Source organism: Vidua chalybeata, chromosome 6, assembly GCF_026979565.1.
Source record: "Vidua chalybeata isolate OUT-0048 chromosome 6, bVidCha1 merged haplotype, whole genome shotgun sequence".
NCBI lineage: Eukaryota > Metazoa > Chordata > Aves > Passeriformes > Viduidae > Vidua > Vidua chalybeata.
This window is the reverse complement of record NC_071535.1, coordinates 57,163,756-57,176,297: the sequence shown is the minus strand read 5'-3', so window position 1 is coordinate 57,176,297 and position 12,542 is coordinate 57,163,756. Positions and strand designations below refer to the sequence as shown.

The window sequence follows — 12,542 nt, the reverse complement described above, 5'->3', positions numbered from 1 at the left end:
CTGCCCTCTCCCTTTTCCCCTCGCTCTTGCTGGTAACAGTTCTGTGCATTTGGCACTGATAAATAAAGGCCCTGCAGACAATCCCAGCAATCCTCCTGTGCTCTTCCCCCTCAGCCCACCATGCCCAAGGATGTGTCTGTTGTTCCACTTCCTGCCCCCTTGTTCCTAAGGAATGTCTGATGGACCCAGGACAGAAGGGCAAGCCCCAGAAATGAGGTCGCAGGCCTGGGAGTGAGTCTCTGACCAGTTTGGATTTTAATAGGAAAAAAGGGAAATTCACACTGAAATCAAAGAAAATCCCTACACAGGAGCTGCTTTCCTGCAGTGCTGGACAGCGAGGGCTGACTTCCATGGGCAGGGCCCCACCACACTGCCACACACGTGTCCCCAGGGCTGTGGCATGGCCAGGACATCCTCACGGCAGTGTCCCCAGGGCGCTGCAGCCCACATCATCATAGTCCATGTGCCCAGGGGGCTGATCCGTGGGGTCCTTGGTGGCTCCTGGGGAACTTGGAGGGGACGAGATCCCACCTTGGGGACAGCAGGAAAAGGTGTCTGAGGGGGCAGGCAGCTCCATGTCCCCCCTGACAGACCCCGCCTGGGATCTGACCACGGCACCCATGGATCTGCTGCTGGGGCCCTGCCTGCCCCCAGAGCCAAACCCTGCCATGGAGTGGCTCTGCAGAGGGGACAGGGCAGCTGTGAGCCCTCTTACCTGTGGGGAGGACACAGATCCACTTCTGCCGTGCCACTCCCTCAGAGATGTCCCCCGTGCTGGGAGCAGGGGCCTCCTGTGGCACATCCAGGGCATCGTCGTAGCCATCCGGGCTTCCTTGCTCGGGCTGGGCAGGGGGATCTGGGAAAAGCAGAGGGGGCCATGGCAGTGACCAGTGTCCCTGGCCGGGCTCTGGCTGTGCCATCCCCTCCAGCCTTTCCACTGGGCACCTGCTGGAGGCCCTGTGGTCCCACAGGGAAAGGCGATGTTTCGCTGCACTAACAAGGGGGCAATTGTCCCCTCAGAGCCCACCCCAGCCCGGGTGTGTCCCCTCTCCCCAGCTTTCCCTGCTGGCTTCGGGCCCTGTGGCCCTACCTGGCGCTGCCATGGTGTCACTCCCCTCCACGCTGTCCCCGGTGTAATACGGCAGCTTCTTCACCCATCCCTCCGACAGGGAACCTGCAGGGGACAAACAGGGACTTGGGGCTGGCCTCAAGTGGCACCGCAGGTGACAGAACCTCACCCTACAGAGCAGGGCTGTTGTGGCACCGAGGGACACCCACAGCCCATGGCCAGGAGCTGCAGCAGGGCCACCAGGACCTCAAGCTGCCGTGGGGCTGTCAGGCAGAGCCTTCACTCTGGACACAGCCGGGACACAAAAGGGGCACCCACCTGGGGGAGTGGGCACCTCCTGGTACTCTGGCATGGCTTTGTAATCCAGCTCCTCGTAAATAGCATCGGAGGTGGCATCTGCAGCTTTGCCAGGGCCTGGAAGGAGATGCAGCACTTACCTGGGGCCCTGGGCCCTGTGGGTGGCACCGGGATCACCCCTGGCCAAGTTCTGAGCTGTTCCACAGGACAGGAGCCCCTGGACCCCCAAAGCGCATCTGTCCCCACCCCCACCCACCGGCACCCACCGGCACCCACCTCGGCGTCGGGCACGGGCACGGCACAGCAGCAGGGCCAGGGCACCCAGGGACAGGCACAGCAGCATCCCCAGCACCACGCACAGCACAGTGGGCACAGGCACAGTCCCCAGGGCCACTGCTGAGGGCGTTCTGCTGGGGACACCTGTGGGGACACGGGCAGGCACTGAGGGGAGGGGGATCCCAGCCAGCCCGCTGTGGGGGATGCAGGCACGGGCAGAGCTACCTGTGCTGGTGGCACCCTCTGGATATGGGGCGCTGTGTCCATCAGAGGTGCCATCACTGTCCTCCTCACACTCCACTTGTGCGTACCCGTCGGTGCCACAGCTCTGCAGGTGCCAGGGGGCCGAGGGGCACCCCCAGAGCGAGCGGGCCCCGTCCTCACAGCCCACCCAGGCCAGCCACGCAAGGGATGGCTGCTGGGAGGGGACAGGTGAGAGCGAGCCCTGGTCCCCACAGCCCAGCTGGCGGCAGACGGCGGCGGCGGTGCCGCTGCTGGTGCCGCTGGCGCACACGCGGCCCCAGGTGCCGTTGTAGGACACCTCCAGGTAGCCCCGGCAGCGCCCGTGGCCTCCTGCCAGCTGCACGGAGAGCTGCTCTGCAAGGGGTGCAGGGGGGTCACGGCACGGCCAGGAACCCCCCGGGGCCTCTGCTGGGCCCTGATCTGGGGGTGCCCGGCACTGACCTGAGCAGACGGCCCCTGCCCCGCCGCCGCGCCCGCACTGGCGCCGTTCCGTGCGCCCGCATTCCCAGAGAGACTCCTCGGACCCGGAGCAGTCGGGGATGTACGGCCACAGCGGCCCTGGGACGGCGCCCGAGCGCGCCGAGCTCGGCGCATCCAGTGCCCTGCCACAGCCCAGCTGCCGGCAGACAACGGCGGCGTCCTGCAGGTCCCAGCCTTCCTGGCACACGGAGCTCCAGCTGCCACCGGAATAGACCTCCACGCGCCCGGCACAGCGCCCAGAGCTCCCCACCAGCCTCACCTGCCGGCTGCCTGTGGGCACGGAAGGCATGGGCTGGGGTGGCTGCCTGGGGCACCGCCACCTCCGGCCCCTCTCGCAACACCCACCTGAGCACACAGTGTAGCTCCCATGAGGGATGTCAGCTGCTGCAGTCGTGACAAACTCCCTTTCATACCCAAAATTATCATCGCTAATGGTCCCAGTGGTCACATTGCGGGTCGTGTCCATGATGGTTGGAATCACCCGTTCTGTCATGGGCTTCTCCGTCGTGTTGACATCCAACAGGTAGATCTGACCATGGACAGCATCAGTCCTGTCCAGTCCTCCACAGCCCAGCTCCCAGCACACTTTGCTGAAATTCCGTGCGGGCGAAACCTCTCCTGGTACACGGTGCCACGCCCCGGTGCTTACGGCCATCTCCAGAAACCCATCGCACCGGGTCTCACCTTCCACCAGCCGCAGGGACTCGACACTGCCTATGAAATGGTCGAACTCAGCCCTTCATCCCAAAATATCCCGACACCCTCTGCTCCCGGGTTTAGGGAGGGGCCCAGCAGCCCTTCAGGCTCCTCACAGAGCCGCCTCGCACACCTGAGCAGTTGACGGCGGCGGCGTTTCCCGGCGCACAGGGCGGCTTCCCCAGCACGGCCACGGGGCACTCGCCCGGGTGCCGCTCGCTCCCGCTGCAGCCGAAGGCGTCCGGCCGCAGCGGCCCCTCCCCGCTGCCGAAGGAGCCTCCCGGGGGCACGCTGAAGGCGCGGCCGCAGCCCAGCTGGCGGCACAGGACGTGCGCGTCGGCCAGGTCCCACTCGCTGGCGCAGACGGATCCCCACGTGCCCCGCACCGCCACCTCCACTCGCCCGGAGCATCCCGAGCTGCTGTTGCCCAGCCGGAAGCCCGTGTAGGCTGTGGCAGGAAGGGCGTTGAGGGGGGCCATGGCGCAGGCACCCCAACAGCCCCCGGTGTCCCCAGCACTTACACGAGCAGGTGACGCTGGCAGGGCCGGTGCAGCCCTGCCTGTGGGCCGGACGCCGGGCACAGGCACTGAGGAGGGGCTCGCTGCCATTGCACTGGAAGCCCCTGTCCCAGAATGATCCTGATCCTCTCCCAAATCCAGCACGGCCAGGGATGGCGAGCGCCTCACCGCAGCCCAGCTCCCTGCACACCACCTGAGCCGCCTTCATGTCCACCTGATCCTCACAGACACCGACCCAGGCTCGGCCCTGACGCACCTCCAGACGCCCGGCACAGGCTCCATCACCTCCGACTAGCCGGGAGAACCCTGCAGGAGCAGTGTCAAGGGATGTGCAGGAAGTGCCCCGTCCCCCCCAAGCCCAGCTCCTACCTTGGCAGAAAACGGCAGTGTCAAACTCATGAATGCTGCTGTTATAGGGTCCCCAGCCACGGATGGTGCAGTCCAAGAGTGTGGCCTCCTTCCCACTGCAGTCCACCAGGGCCAGGCTGATGAGCCCAACATCTAAACCGAAGGTGTCACGGGCGTAGTAGGCACCGGAAGCCGAGCCACAGCCCACATGCTGGCAAACCACCTCGGCGTCCTCCATGTCCCAGTTGTCGTCAGCCACCGAGCCCCACTGTCCCTGCAGCTTCACCTCCACCCTCCCGGCACAGGCACTGCTGCCGCCCGCCAGCCTCAGCTCCACGGCATCTGCACAGGGACACCGCCTCAGCTCAGACCTGCCCACGGTGCACCAGCACAAGGTGGCTGGCCCAGCACAGCCAGCGTGTCCCCTCACCTGTGCAGGTCACCCCCACGTCCCGCTCGTGGCCGCAGAAGTGCCGTCCCCATCCGAAGTGCGGACACTCCTCCAGCGTATCCTCGGTTCCCAAGCAGAAGAAGGGCTGCAGCCAGATCCGCCCACTGCCCTGCCCGAACGGGGCGTACGGGGACGCCCTGGCCACCCGGCCACAGCCCAGCTGCCGGCACACCACCACGGCCCAGAGAGCTGCCCCGTCGTAGTCGAAGACGCACACGGAGCCCCACTCACCGCCGTGCTTCACCTCCACGCGCCCGGCACAGCGCCCGCCGCCGCCCACCAGACGCAGCTCCCCGGAGCCTGCGGCACGGAGGCTGCTGAGCCGGGCCCGCCACCGCCGCGGGCCCCGCTCCCGCCCGCCCGCCACTCACCCGCACACAGCCGCACGCACACCAGCAGCCCCAGCGCCGCCACCGGCCCCATGGCCACCGGCCCCATGGCCACCGGCCCCGACCCAGCGCAGCCGGGGCAGCTCTCGCACACCTGCGCCCGAGCCAATGCAGGCAGCAGCACCAGGGCAGCCTTTATCAGGCGCCTCATCTCCCGGCTGCGGGGCCGCGGCCTCCAATAACCTGCTCCGTGCCCAAATATGAGCCTCGCCTGCGCTTCTGGCGTCACACACCTCGCCACAGTGGGCTGCCACCCGGATGTCTCCGGGGGGAGACAGCCCCCCCACAGCACCTGCCCTGCGGGGGCCCTTCTATCCCCCTTCCATCCCCCGGGCCTCCAACGCTGCTGCTGGAGCCCGACAAGAGCCATCCTGATGGCGATGACAGCCTTCAGCCCACATCCTTGCAAAAGCGTCCACGGGACCACATCTAGCTCGGGCACCTGCAAAGCTCAAAGCCCCCATCCTCGGGGCGCTCCCCTCCCGGCGGCTCGGAGCCCCCGCGGGGGGTGCCAGCAGCCCCCGGCTCCGCGCGGGGCTGCCAGGTGCCAGCTCCCCGGTCCCTCGCGGCGGCGCTGGCACATGGCGCTGCCGCCGCAGCTGCGGCCCCGCGCTCGCCTCGCCGCCAGCGCAGGAAGGAGGCGGTTACCCCCCGGCGGCTCCCGGCGTCGCCGGCGACCGCACGCGCCTCCCGACACCTGCGCCGCCGCCGATAACGCTGCAGCTCCGCCGCCCCTGCCCCGCCGCTCCGTCCCCCTGCAGCTCGGCAGCCGCGCTCCGCAGCAAACTGCCCGCTCTCTCCCTCCACCGCACTCTCTGGCACCACATTCCCAACGCACGCATCCACTTGCACTGCTGACACCGACGCCCCTTCCAGCTCCGCCTCTCCTTGGACTCCCGCTGGCCCCGGAGCTTCCCGGAACACCCGCTCCGACATCCAGACCTCACCTTTCCTCACCCCTTTCAGCCCAGCTTTCCCAAGGCACAGTCGCATTTCTCTCCCCCCGTAAACCCTCGTGCTGCTACCGCAGCAATACAGAAACAACCCCAACTGGTTCCTCCCAGGACTGTCCCAGGAAATGGAAAAGGGCTTTGAGCCCCACACTTTGCAAGCACACAAAAATCCAAACACAAGTCTCTCTTCCTCCTGATCCCCGTATCCCGCAGTCACTCTCAGCGTCCCTCACCTGGCCGGGATCACGCTTTCCCCGGCCCTTCCTTAGGCAAACGATGGCCACTTCCCGGACTCCCGTCCCGCGCTCCCCCGCGGAGCAGACGCAGCAGCTGGAACTGCAGCTGCTCCCCAGCCAGCGGCACCGCAGCAATTCCCCGCGGGCAGAACGTCCCGGTCCCTCGCTGTGCGGCGGCGGGAGGAGCTGCCCTGCCCCATCCCCCCGCGCTGCCGGGCACTGCGGCACCGGGCACTGTCCGGGGCTGCTCCGCTCACACACGCACGCACCGCACGGAGCCCACAGCGGGCCGGGTCGGTGGGGGTCACAACAGGAGGGCAGCGGGTGCCTGCCTGGCTGGATGGCTGCCAGCTGCCCCGGCCACAGGGGACAGGAGCTCTCCGAGTCCACGGATACCCCTGGGGGCCCTCGCTGGGCTCTGCCGGTCTGTCCCGAGGGCTCTCTTTGGGCTGCGCTATTGCCGCCGCACCAGCCCCTGCTGCTGCGAGGACCTCAGCCACTGCTCCGCCCTTCCCACCTGGAGCAGCTGAGCGGGCAGAGGCCAAAGCCCTCCTTCCCTGTTTCCCTCGCTCCCACAGGCTGGGCAGCTGCCGCCTGTCGGGCGCCTCCTGCCCAGCCCTGGCTGCGCGGCTGCTGCAGGGGCCCCGTCTCACCTGCCTGGGCCTGAGTGACACCCAGCTGGGAGCCCACGGCGTCCTGCAGCTCCGCCAGCAGCTCCGGCATCCCGCCTGCCCGCTGCGGAGCCTCGGGTGAATGAGGGCCCTGCCACGGCCCCTCCCATGCCCGGCATTCCCGAGCCGGGCAGCGGAGCCTGCGGGACAGGCAGGGCCGCACCGGCATCGCGGCTGCGTCTGCACCTCCCTCCCTCCCTCCCTCCCTCCCCACAAGCTCCAGCACCTTCTCCTCTTCTCCTGCCTCCTGCACGCCCAGGCTGAGCACGGACGGCTTCAGCCAGGCCCTGCTGCAGGATCTGGACGCGCTCCGGGCTCTGCAGCCCGCCCTGAAGATCGGGAACCTCCTGGAGCACGACGTGCCGCAGGCAGGGGCCATGGCCCGGCTGCCCTGCCACCGCGGGGTGCTGCAGGGGGGCAGGAAGGCGCTCCCCTCCTTCAGGAGACCTCCCCTCCTTTAGGACAAGTCCTTCCAACAACCAGAGCCATTCCCAGCCCAGCCCTCAGTGCTGAGAGTGGGGCTGAGCCTGCCCCACCCGCGGGGCACAGGGAGGAGATCCTGCTGCATCTGCGGGCTGGGCTCCGCCTCCTGCCCTCTCCCTTTTCCCCTCGCTCTTGCTGGTAACAGTTCTGTGCATTTGGCACTGATAAATAAAGGCCCTGCAGACAATCCCAGCAATCCTCCTGTGCTCTTCCCCCTCAGCCCACCATTCTCAGGGATGTGTCTGTTGTTCCACTTCCTGCCCCCTTGTTCCTAAGGAATGTCTGATGGACCCGGGACAGAAGGGCAAGCCCCAGAAATGAGGTCCCAGGCCTGGGAGTGAGTCTCTGACCAGTTTGGATTTTAATAGGAAAAAAGGGAAATTCACACTGAAATCAAAGAAAATCCCTACACAGGAGCTGCTTTCCTGCAGTGCTGGACAGCGAGGGCTGACTTCCATGGGCAGGGCCCCACCACACTGCCACACACGTGTCCCCAGGGCTGTGGCATGGCCAGGACATCCTCACGGCAGTGTCCCCAGGGCGCTGCAGCCCACATCATCATAGTCCATGTGCCCAGGGGGCTGATCCGTGGGGTCCTTGGTGGCTCCTGGGGAACTTGGAGGGGACGAGATCCCACCTTGGGGACAGCAGGAAAAGGTGTCTGAGGGGGCAGGCAGCTCCATGTCCCCCCTGACAGACCCCGCCTGGGATCTGACCACGGCACCCATGGATCTGCTGCTGGGGCCCTGCCTGCCCCCAGAGCCAAACCCTGCCATGGAGTGGCTCTGCAGAGGGGACAGGGCAGCTGTGAGCCCTCTTACCTGTGGGGAGGACACAGATCCACTTCTGCCGTGCCACTCCCTCAGAGATGTCCCCCGTGCTGGGAGCAGGGGCCTCCTGTGGCACATCCAGGGCATCGTCGTAGCCATCCGGGCTTCCTTGCTCGGGCTGGGCAGGGGGATCTGGGAAAAGCAGAGGGGGCCATGGCAGTGACCAGTGTCCCTGGCCGGGCTCTGGCTGTGCCATCTCCTCCAGCCTTTCCACTGGGCACCTGCTGGAGGCCCTGTGGTCCCACAGGGAAAGGCGATGTTTCGCTGCACTAACAAGGGGGCAATTGTCCCCTCAGAGCCCACCCCAGCCCGGGTGTGTCCCCTCTCCCCAGCTCTCCCTGCTGGCTTCGGGCCCTGTGGCCCTACCTGGTGCTGCCTCAGAGTCACTCCCCTCCACGCTGTCCCCGGTGTAATACGGCAGCTTCTTCACCCATCCCTCCGACAGGGAACCTGCAGGGGACAAACAGGGACTTGGGGCTGGCCTCAAGTGGCACCGCAGGTGACAGAACCTCACCCTACAGAGCAGGGCTGTTGTGGCACCGAGGGACACCCACAGCCCATGGCCAGGAGCCGCAGCAGGGCCACCAGGACCTCAAGCTGCCGTGGGGCTGTCAGGCAGAGCCTTCACTCTGGACACAGCCAGGACACAAAAGGGGCACCCACCTGGGGGAGTGGGCACCTCCTGGTACTCTGGCATGGCTTTGTAATCCAGCTCCTCGTAGACAGCGATGGAGGTGGCATCTGCAGCTTTGCCAGGGCCTGGAAGGAGATGCAGCACTTACCTGGGGCCCTGGGCCCTGTGGGTGGCACCAGGATCACCCCTGGCCAACTTCTGAGCTGTTCCACAGGACAGGAGCCCCTGGACCCCCAAAGCGGATCTGTCCTCACCCACCGGCGCCCACCGGCACCCACCGGCACCCACCTCGGTGTCGGGCACGGGCACGGCACAGCAGCAGGGCCAGGGCACCCAGGGCCAGGCACAGCAGCGTCCCCAGCACCACGCACAGCACAGTGGGCACAGGCACAGTCCCCAGGGCCACTGCTGAGGGCGTTCTGCTGGGGACACCTGTGGGGACACGGGCAGGCACTGAGGGGAGGGGGATCCCAGCCAGCCCGCTGTGGGGGATGCAGGCACGGGCAGAGCTACCTGTGCTGGTGGCACCCTCTGGATATGGGGCGCTGTGTCCATCAGAGGTGCCATCACTGTCCTCCTCACACTCCACTTGTGCGTACCCGTCGGTGCCACAGCTCTGCAGGTGCCAGGGGGCCGAGGGGCACCCCCAGAGCGAGCGGGCCCCGTCCTCACAGCCCACCCAGGCCAGCCACGCAAGGGATGGCTGCTGGGAGGGGACAGGTGAGAGCGAGCCCTGGTCCCCACAGCCCAGCTGGCGGCAGACGGCGGCGGCGGTGCCGCTGCTGGTGCCGCTGGCACACACGCGGCCCCAGGTGCCGTTGTAGGACACCTCCAGGTAGCCCCGGCAGCGCCCGTGGCCTCCTGCCAGCTGCACGAGGAGCTGCTCTGCAAGGGGTGCAGGGGGGTCACGGCACGGCCAGGAACCCCCCGGGGCCTCTGCTGGGCCCTGATCTGGGGGTGCCCGGCACTGACCTGAGCAGACGGCCCCTGCCCCGCCGCCGCGCCCGCACTGGCGCCGTTCCGTGCGCCCGCATTCCCAGAGAGACTCCTCGGACCCGGAGCAGTCGGGGATGTACGGCCACAGCGGCCCTGGGACGGCGCCCGAGCGTGCCGAGCTCGGCGCATCCAGTGCCCTGCCACAGCCCAGCTGCCGGCAGACAACGGCGGCGTCCTGCAGGTCCCAGCCTTCCTGGCACACGGAGCTCCAGCTGCCACCGGAATAGACCTCCACGCGCCCGGCACAGCGCCCAGAGCTCCCCACCAGCCTCACCTGCCGGCTGCCTGTGGGCACGGAAGGCATGGGCTGGGGTGGCTGCCTGGGGCACCGCCACCTCCGGCCCCTCTCGCAACACCCACCTGAGCACACAGTGTAGCTCCCATGAGGGATGTCAGCTGCTGCAGTCGTGACAAATTCCCTTTCATACCCAAAATTATCATCGCCAATTGTCCCAGTGGTCACATTGGGGGTTGTGTCCATGATGGTTGGAATCACCCGTTCTGTCATGGGCTTCTCCGTCGTGTTGACATCCAACAGGTAGATCTGACCATGGACAGCATCAGTCCTGTCCAGTCCTCCACAGCCCAGCTCCCAGCACACTTTGCTGAAATTCCGTACGGGCGAAACCTCTCCTGGTACACGGTGCCACGCCCCGGTGCTTACGGCCATCTCCAGAAACCCATCGCACCGGGTCTCACCTTCCACCAGCCGCAGGGACTCGACACTGCCTATGAAATGGTCGAACTCAGCCCGTCATCCCAAAATATCCCGACACCCCCTCCTCCCAGTTTTATGGAAGGGCCCAGCAGCCCTTCAGGCTCCTCACAGAGCCGCCTCGCACACCTGAGCAGTTGACGGCGGCGGCGTTTCCCGGCGCACAGGGCGGCTTCCCCAGCACGGCCACGGGGCACTCGCCCGGGTGCCGCTCGCTCCCGCTGCAGCCGAAGGCGTCCGGCCGCAGCGGCCCCTCCCCGCTGCCGAAGGAGCCTCCCGGGGGCACGCTGAAGGCGCGGCCGCAGCCCAGCTGGCGGCACAGGACGTGCGCGTCGGCCAGGTCCCACTCGCTGGCGCAGACGGATCCCCACGTGCCCCGCACCGCCACCTCCACTCGCCCGGAGCATCCCGAGCTGCTGTTGCCCAGCCGGAAGCCCGTGTAGGCTGTGGCAGGAAGGGCGTTGAGGGGGGCCATGGCGCAGGCACCCCAACAGCCCCCGGTGTCCCCAGCACTTACACGAGCAGGTGACGCTGGCAGGGCCGGTGCAGCCCTGCCTGTGGGCTGGACGCCGGGCACAGGCACTGAGGAGGGGCTCGCTGCCATTGCACTGGAAGCCCCTGTCCCAGAATGATCCTGATCCTCTCCCAAATCCAGCACGGCCAGGGATGGCGAGCGCCTCACCGCAGCCCAGCTCCCTGCACACCACCTGGGCCGCCTTCATGTCCACCTGATCCTCACAGACACCGACCCAGGCCCGGCCCTGACGCACCTCCAGACGCCCGGCACAGGCTCCATCACCTCCGACTAGCCGGGAGAACCCTGCAGGAGCAGTGCAGTCAAGAGATGTGCAGGAAGTGCCCCGTCCCCCCCAAGCCCAGCTCCTACCTTGGCAGAAAACGGCAATGTCCAAGTCATGAATGCTGCTGTTATAGGGTCCCCAGCCTCGGATTTTGCAGTCCAAGAGTGTGGCCTCGTTCCCACTGCAGTCCACCAGGGCCAGGCTGATGAGCCCAACACCTAAACCGAAGGTGTCAAGGGCGTAGTAGGCACCGGAAGCCGAGCCACAGCCCACATGCTGGCAAACCACCTCGGCGTCCTTCAGGTCCCAGGTGTCATCTGTCACCGAGCCCCACTGTCCCTGCAGCTTCATTTCCACCCTCCCGGCACAGGGACTGCTGCCGCCCGCCAGCCTCAGCTCCACGGCATCTGCACAGGGACACCGCCTCACCTCAGACCTGCCCACAAGGTGGCTGGCCCAGCACAGCCAGCGTGTCCCCTCACCTGTGCAGGTCACCCCCACGTCCCGCTCGTGGCCGCAGAAGTGCCGTCCCCATCCGAAGTGCGGACACTCCTCCAGCGTATCCTCGGTCCCACGGCAGAAGTAGGGCTGCAGCCAGATCCGCCCACTGCCCTGCCCGAACGGGGCGTACGGGGACGCCCTGGCCACCCGGCCACAGCCCAGCTGCCGGCACACCACCACGGCCCAGAGAGCTTCCCTGTCGCCGTCGAAGACGCACACGGAGCCCCACTCACCGCCGTGCTTCACCTCCACGCGCCCGGCACAGCGCCCGCCGCCGCCGCCCACCAGACGCAGCTCCCCGGAGCCTGCGGCACGGAGGCTGCTGAGCCGGGCCCGCCACCGCCGCGGGCCCCGCTCCCGCCCGCCCGCCACTCACCCGCACACAGCCGCACGCACACCAGCAGCCCCAGCGCCGCCACCGGCCCCATGGCCACCGGCCCCGACCCAGCGCAGCCGGGGCAGCTCTCGCACACCAGCGCCCGAGCTAATGCAGGCAGCAGCACCAGGGCAGCCTTTATCAGGCGCCTCATCTCCCGGCTGAGGGGCCGCGGCCTCCAATAACCTGCTCCGTGCCCAAATATGAGCCTCGCCTGCGCTTCTGGCGTCACACACCTCGCCACAGTGGGCTGCCACCCGGATGTCTCCGGGGGGAGACAGTCCTCCCACAGCACCTGCCCTGCGGGGGCCCTTCTATCCCCCTTCCATCCCCCGGGCCTCCAACGCTGCTGCTGGAGCCCGACAAGAGCCATCCTGATGGCGATGACAGCCTTCAGCCCACATCCTTGCAAAAGCGTCCACGGGACCACATCTAGCTCGGGCACCTGCAAAGCTCAAAGCCCCCATCCTCGGGGCGCTCCCCTCCCGGCGGCTCGGAGCCCCCGCGGGGGGTGCCAGCAGCCCCCGGCTCCGCGCGGGGCTGCCAGGTGCCAGCTCCCCGGTCCCTCGCGGCGGCGCTG

General features: G+C 67.5%; 1 protein-coding gene across 1 annotated transcript; it reads right to left on the bottom strand.

Annotated features, from left to right (window-relative positions):
* Positions 1-231: 231 nt before the first annotated feature.
* LOC128789720 (antigen WC1.1-like) lies at positions 232-11,518 on the bottom strand. The gene is made up of 17 exons (XM_053945885.1): positions 11,172-11,518; positions 10,803-11,105; positions 10,415-10,729; positions 8,863-10,299; positions 8,604-8,699; positions 8,307-8,390; positions 7,932-8,072; positions 7,634-7,747; positions 6,854-7,129; positions 4,358-4,678; positions 3,583-4,269; positions 3,195-3,509; positions 1,643-3,079; positions 1,388-1,483; positions 1,091-1,174; positions 716-856; positions 232-531 (listed from the first exon to the last, which is right to left on the bottom strand). The coding sequence occupies exons 1-17, from the start codon at positions 11,434-11,436 to the stop codon at positions 416-418; spliced, it is 6,228 nt and encodes a 2,075-aa protein (XP_053801860.1). The 5' UTR covers positions 11,437-11,518; the 3' UTR covers positions 232-415.
* Between the last annotated feature and the right edge of the window lie 1,024 nt (positions 11,519-12,542).

Coding starts and splice junctions, on each gene's coding strand:
- LOC128789720 (XM_053945885.1), bottom strand. CDS start 11,436: ATGAAGCTGCAGGGACAGTGGGGCTCGGTGACAGATGACACCTGGGAC. Junction 3,510..3,582: donor TGCCAGCGTCACCTGCTCGT/GTAAGTGCTGGG, acceptor TTCCTGCCACAG/CCTACACGGGCTTCCGGCTG. Junction 532..715: donor GATCTGTGTCCTCCCCACAG/GTAAGAGGGCTC, acceptor GCTGTCCCCAAG/GTGGGATCTCGTCCCCTCCA.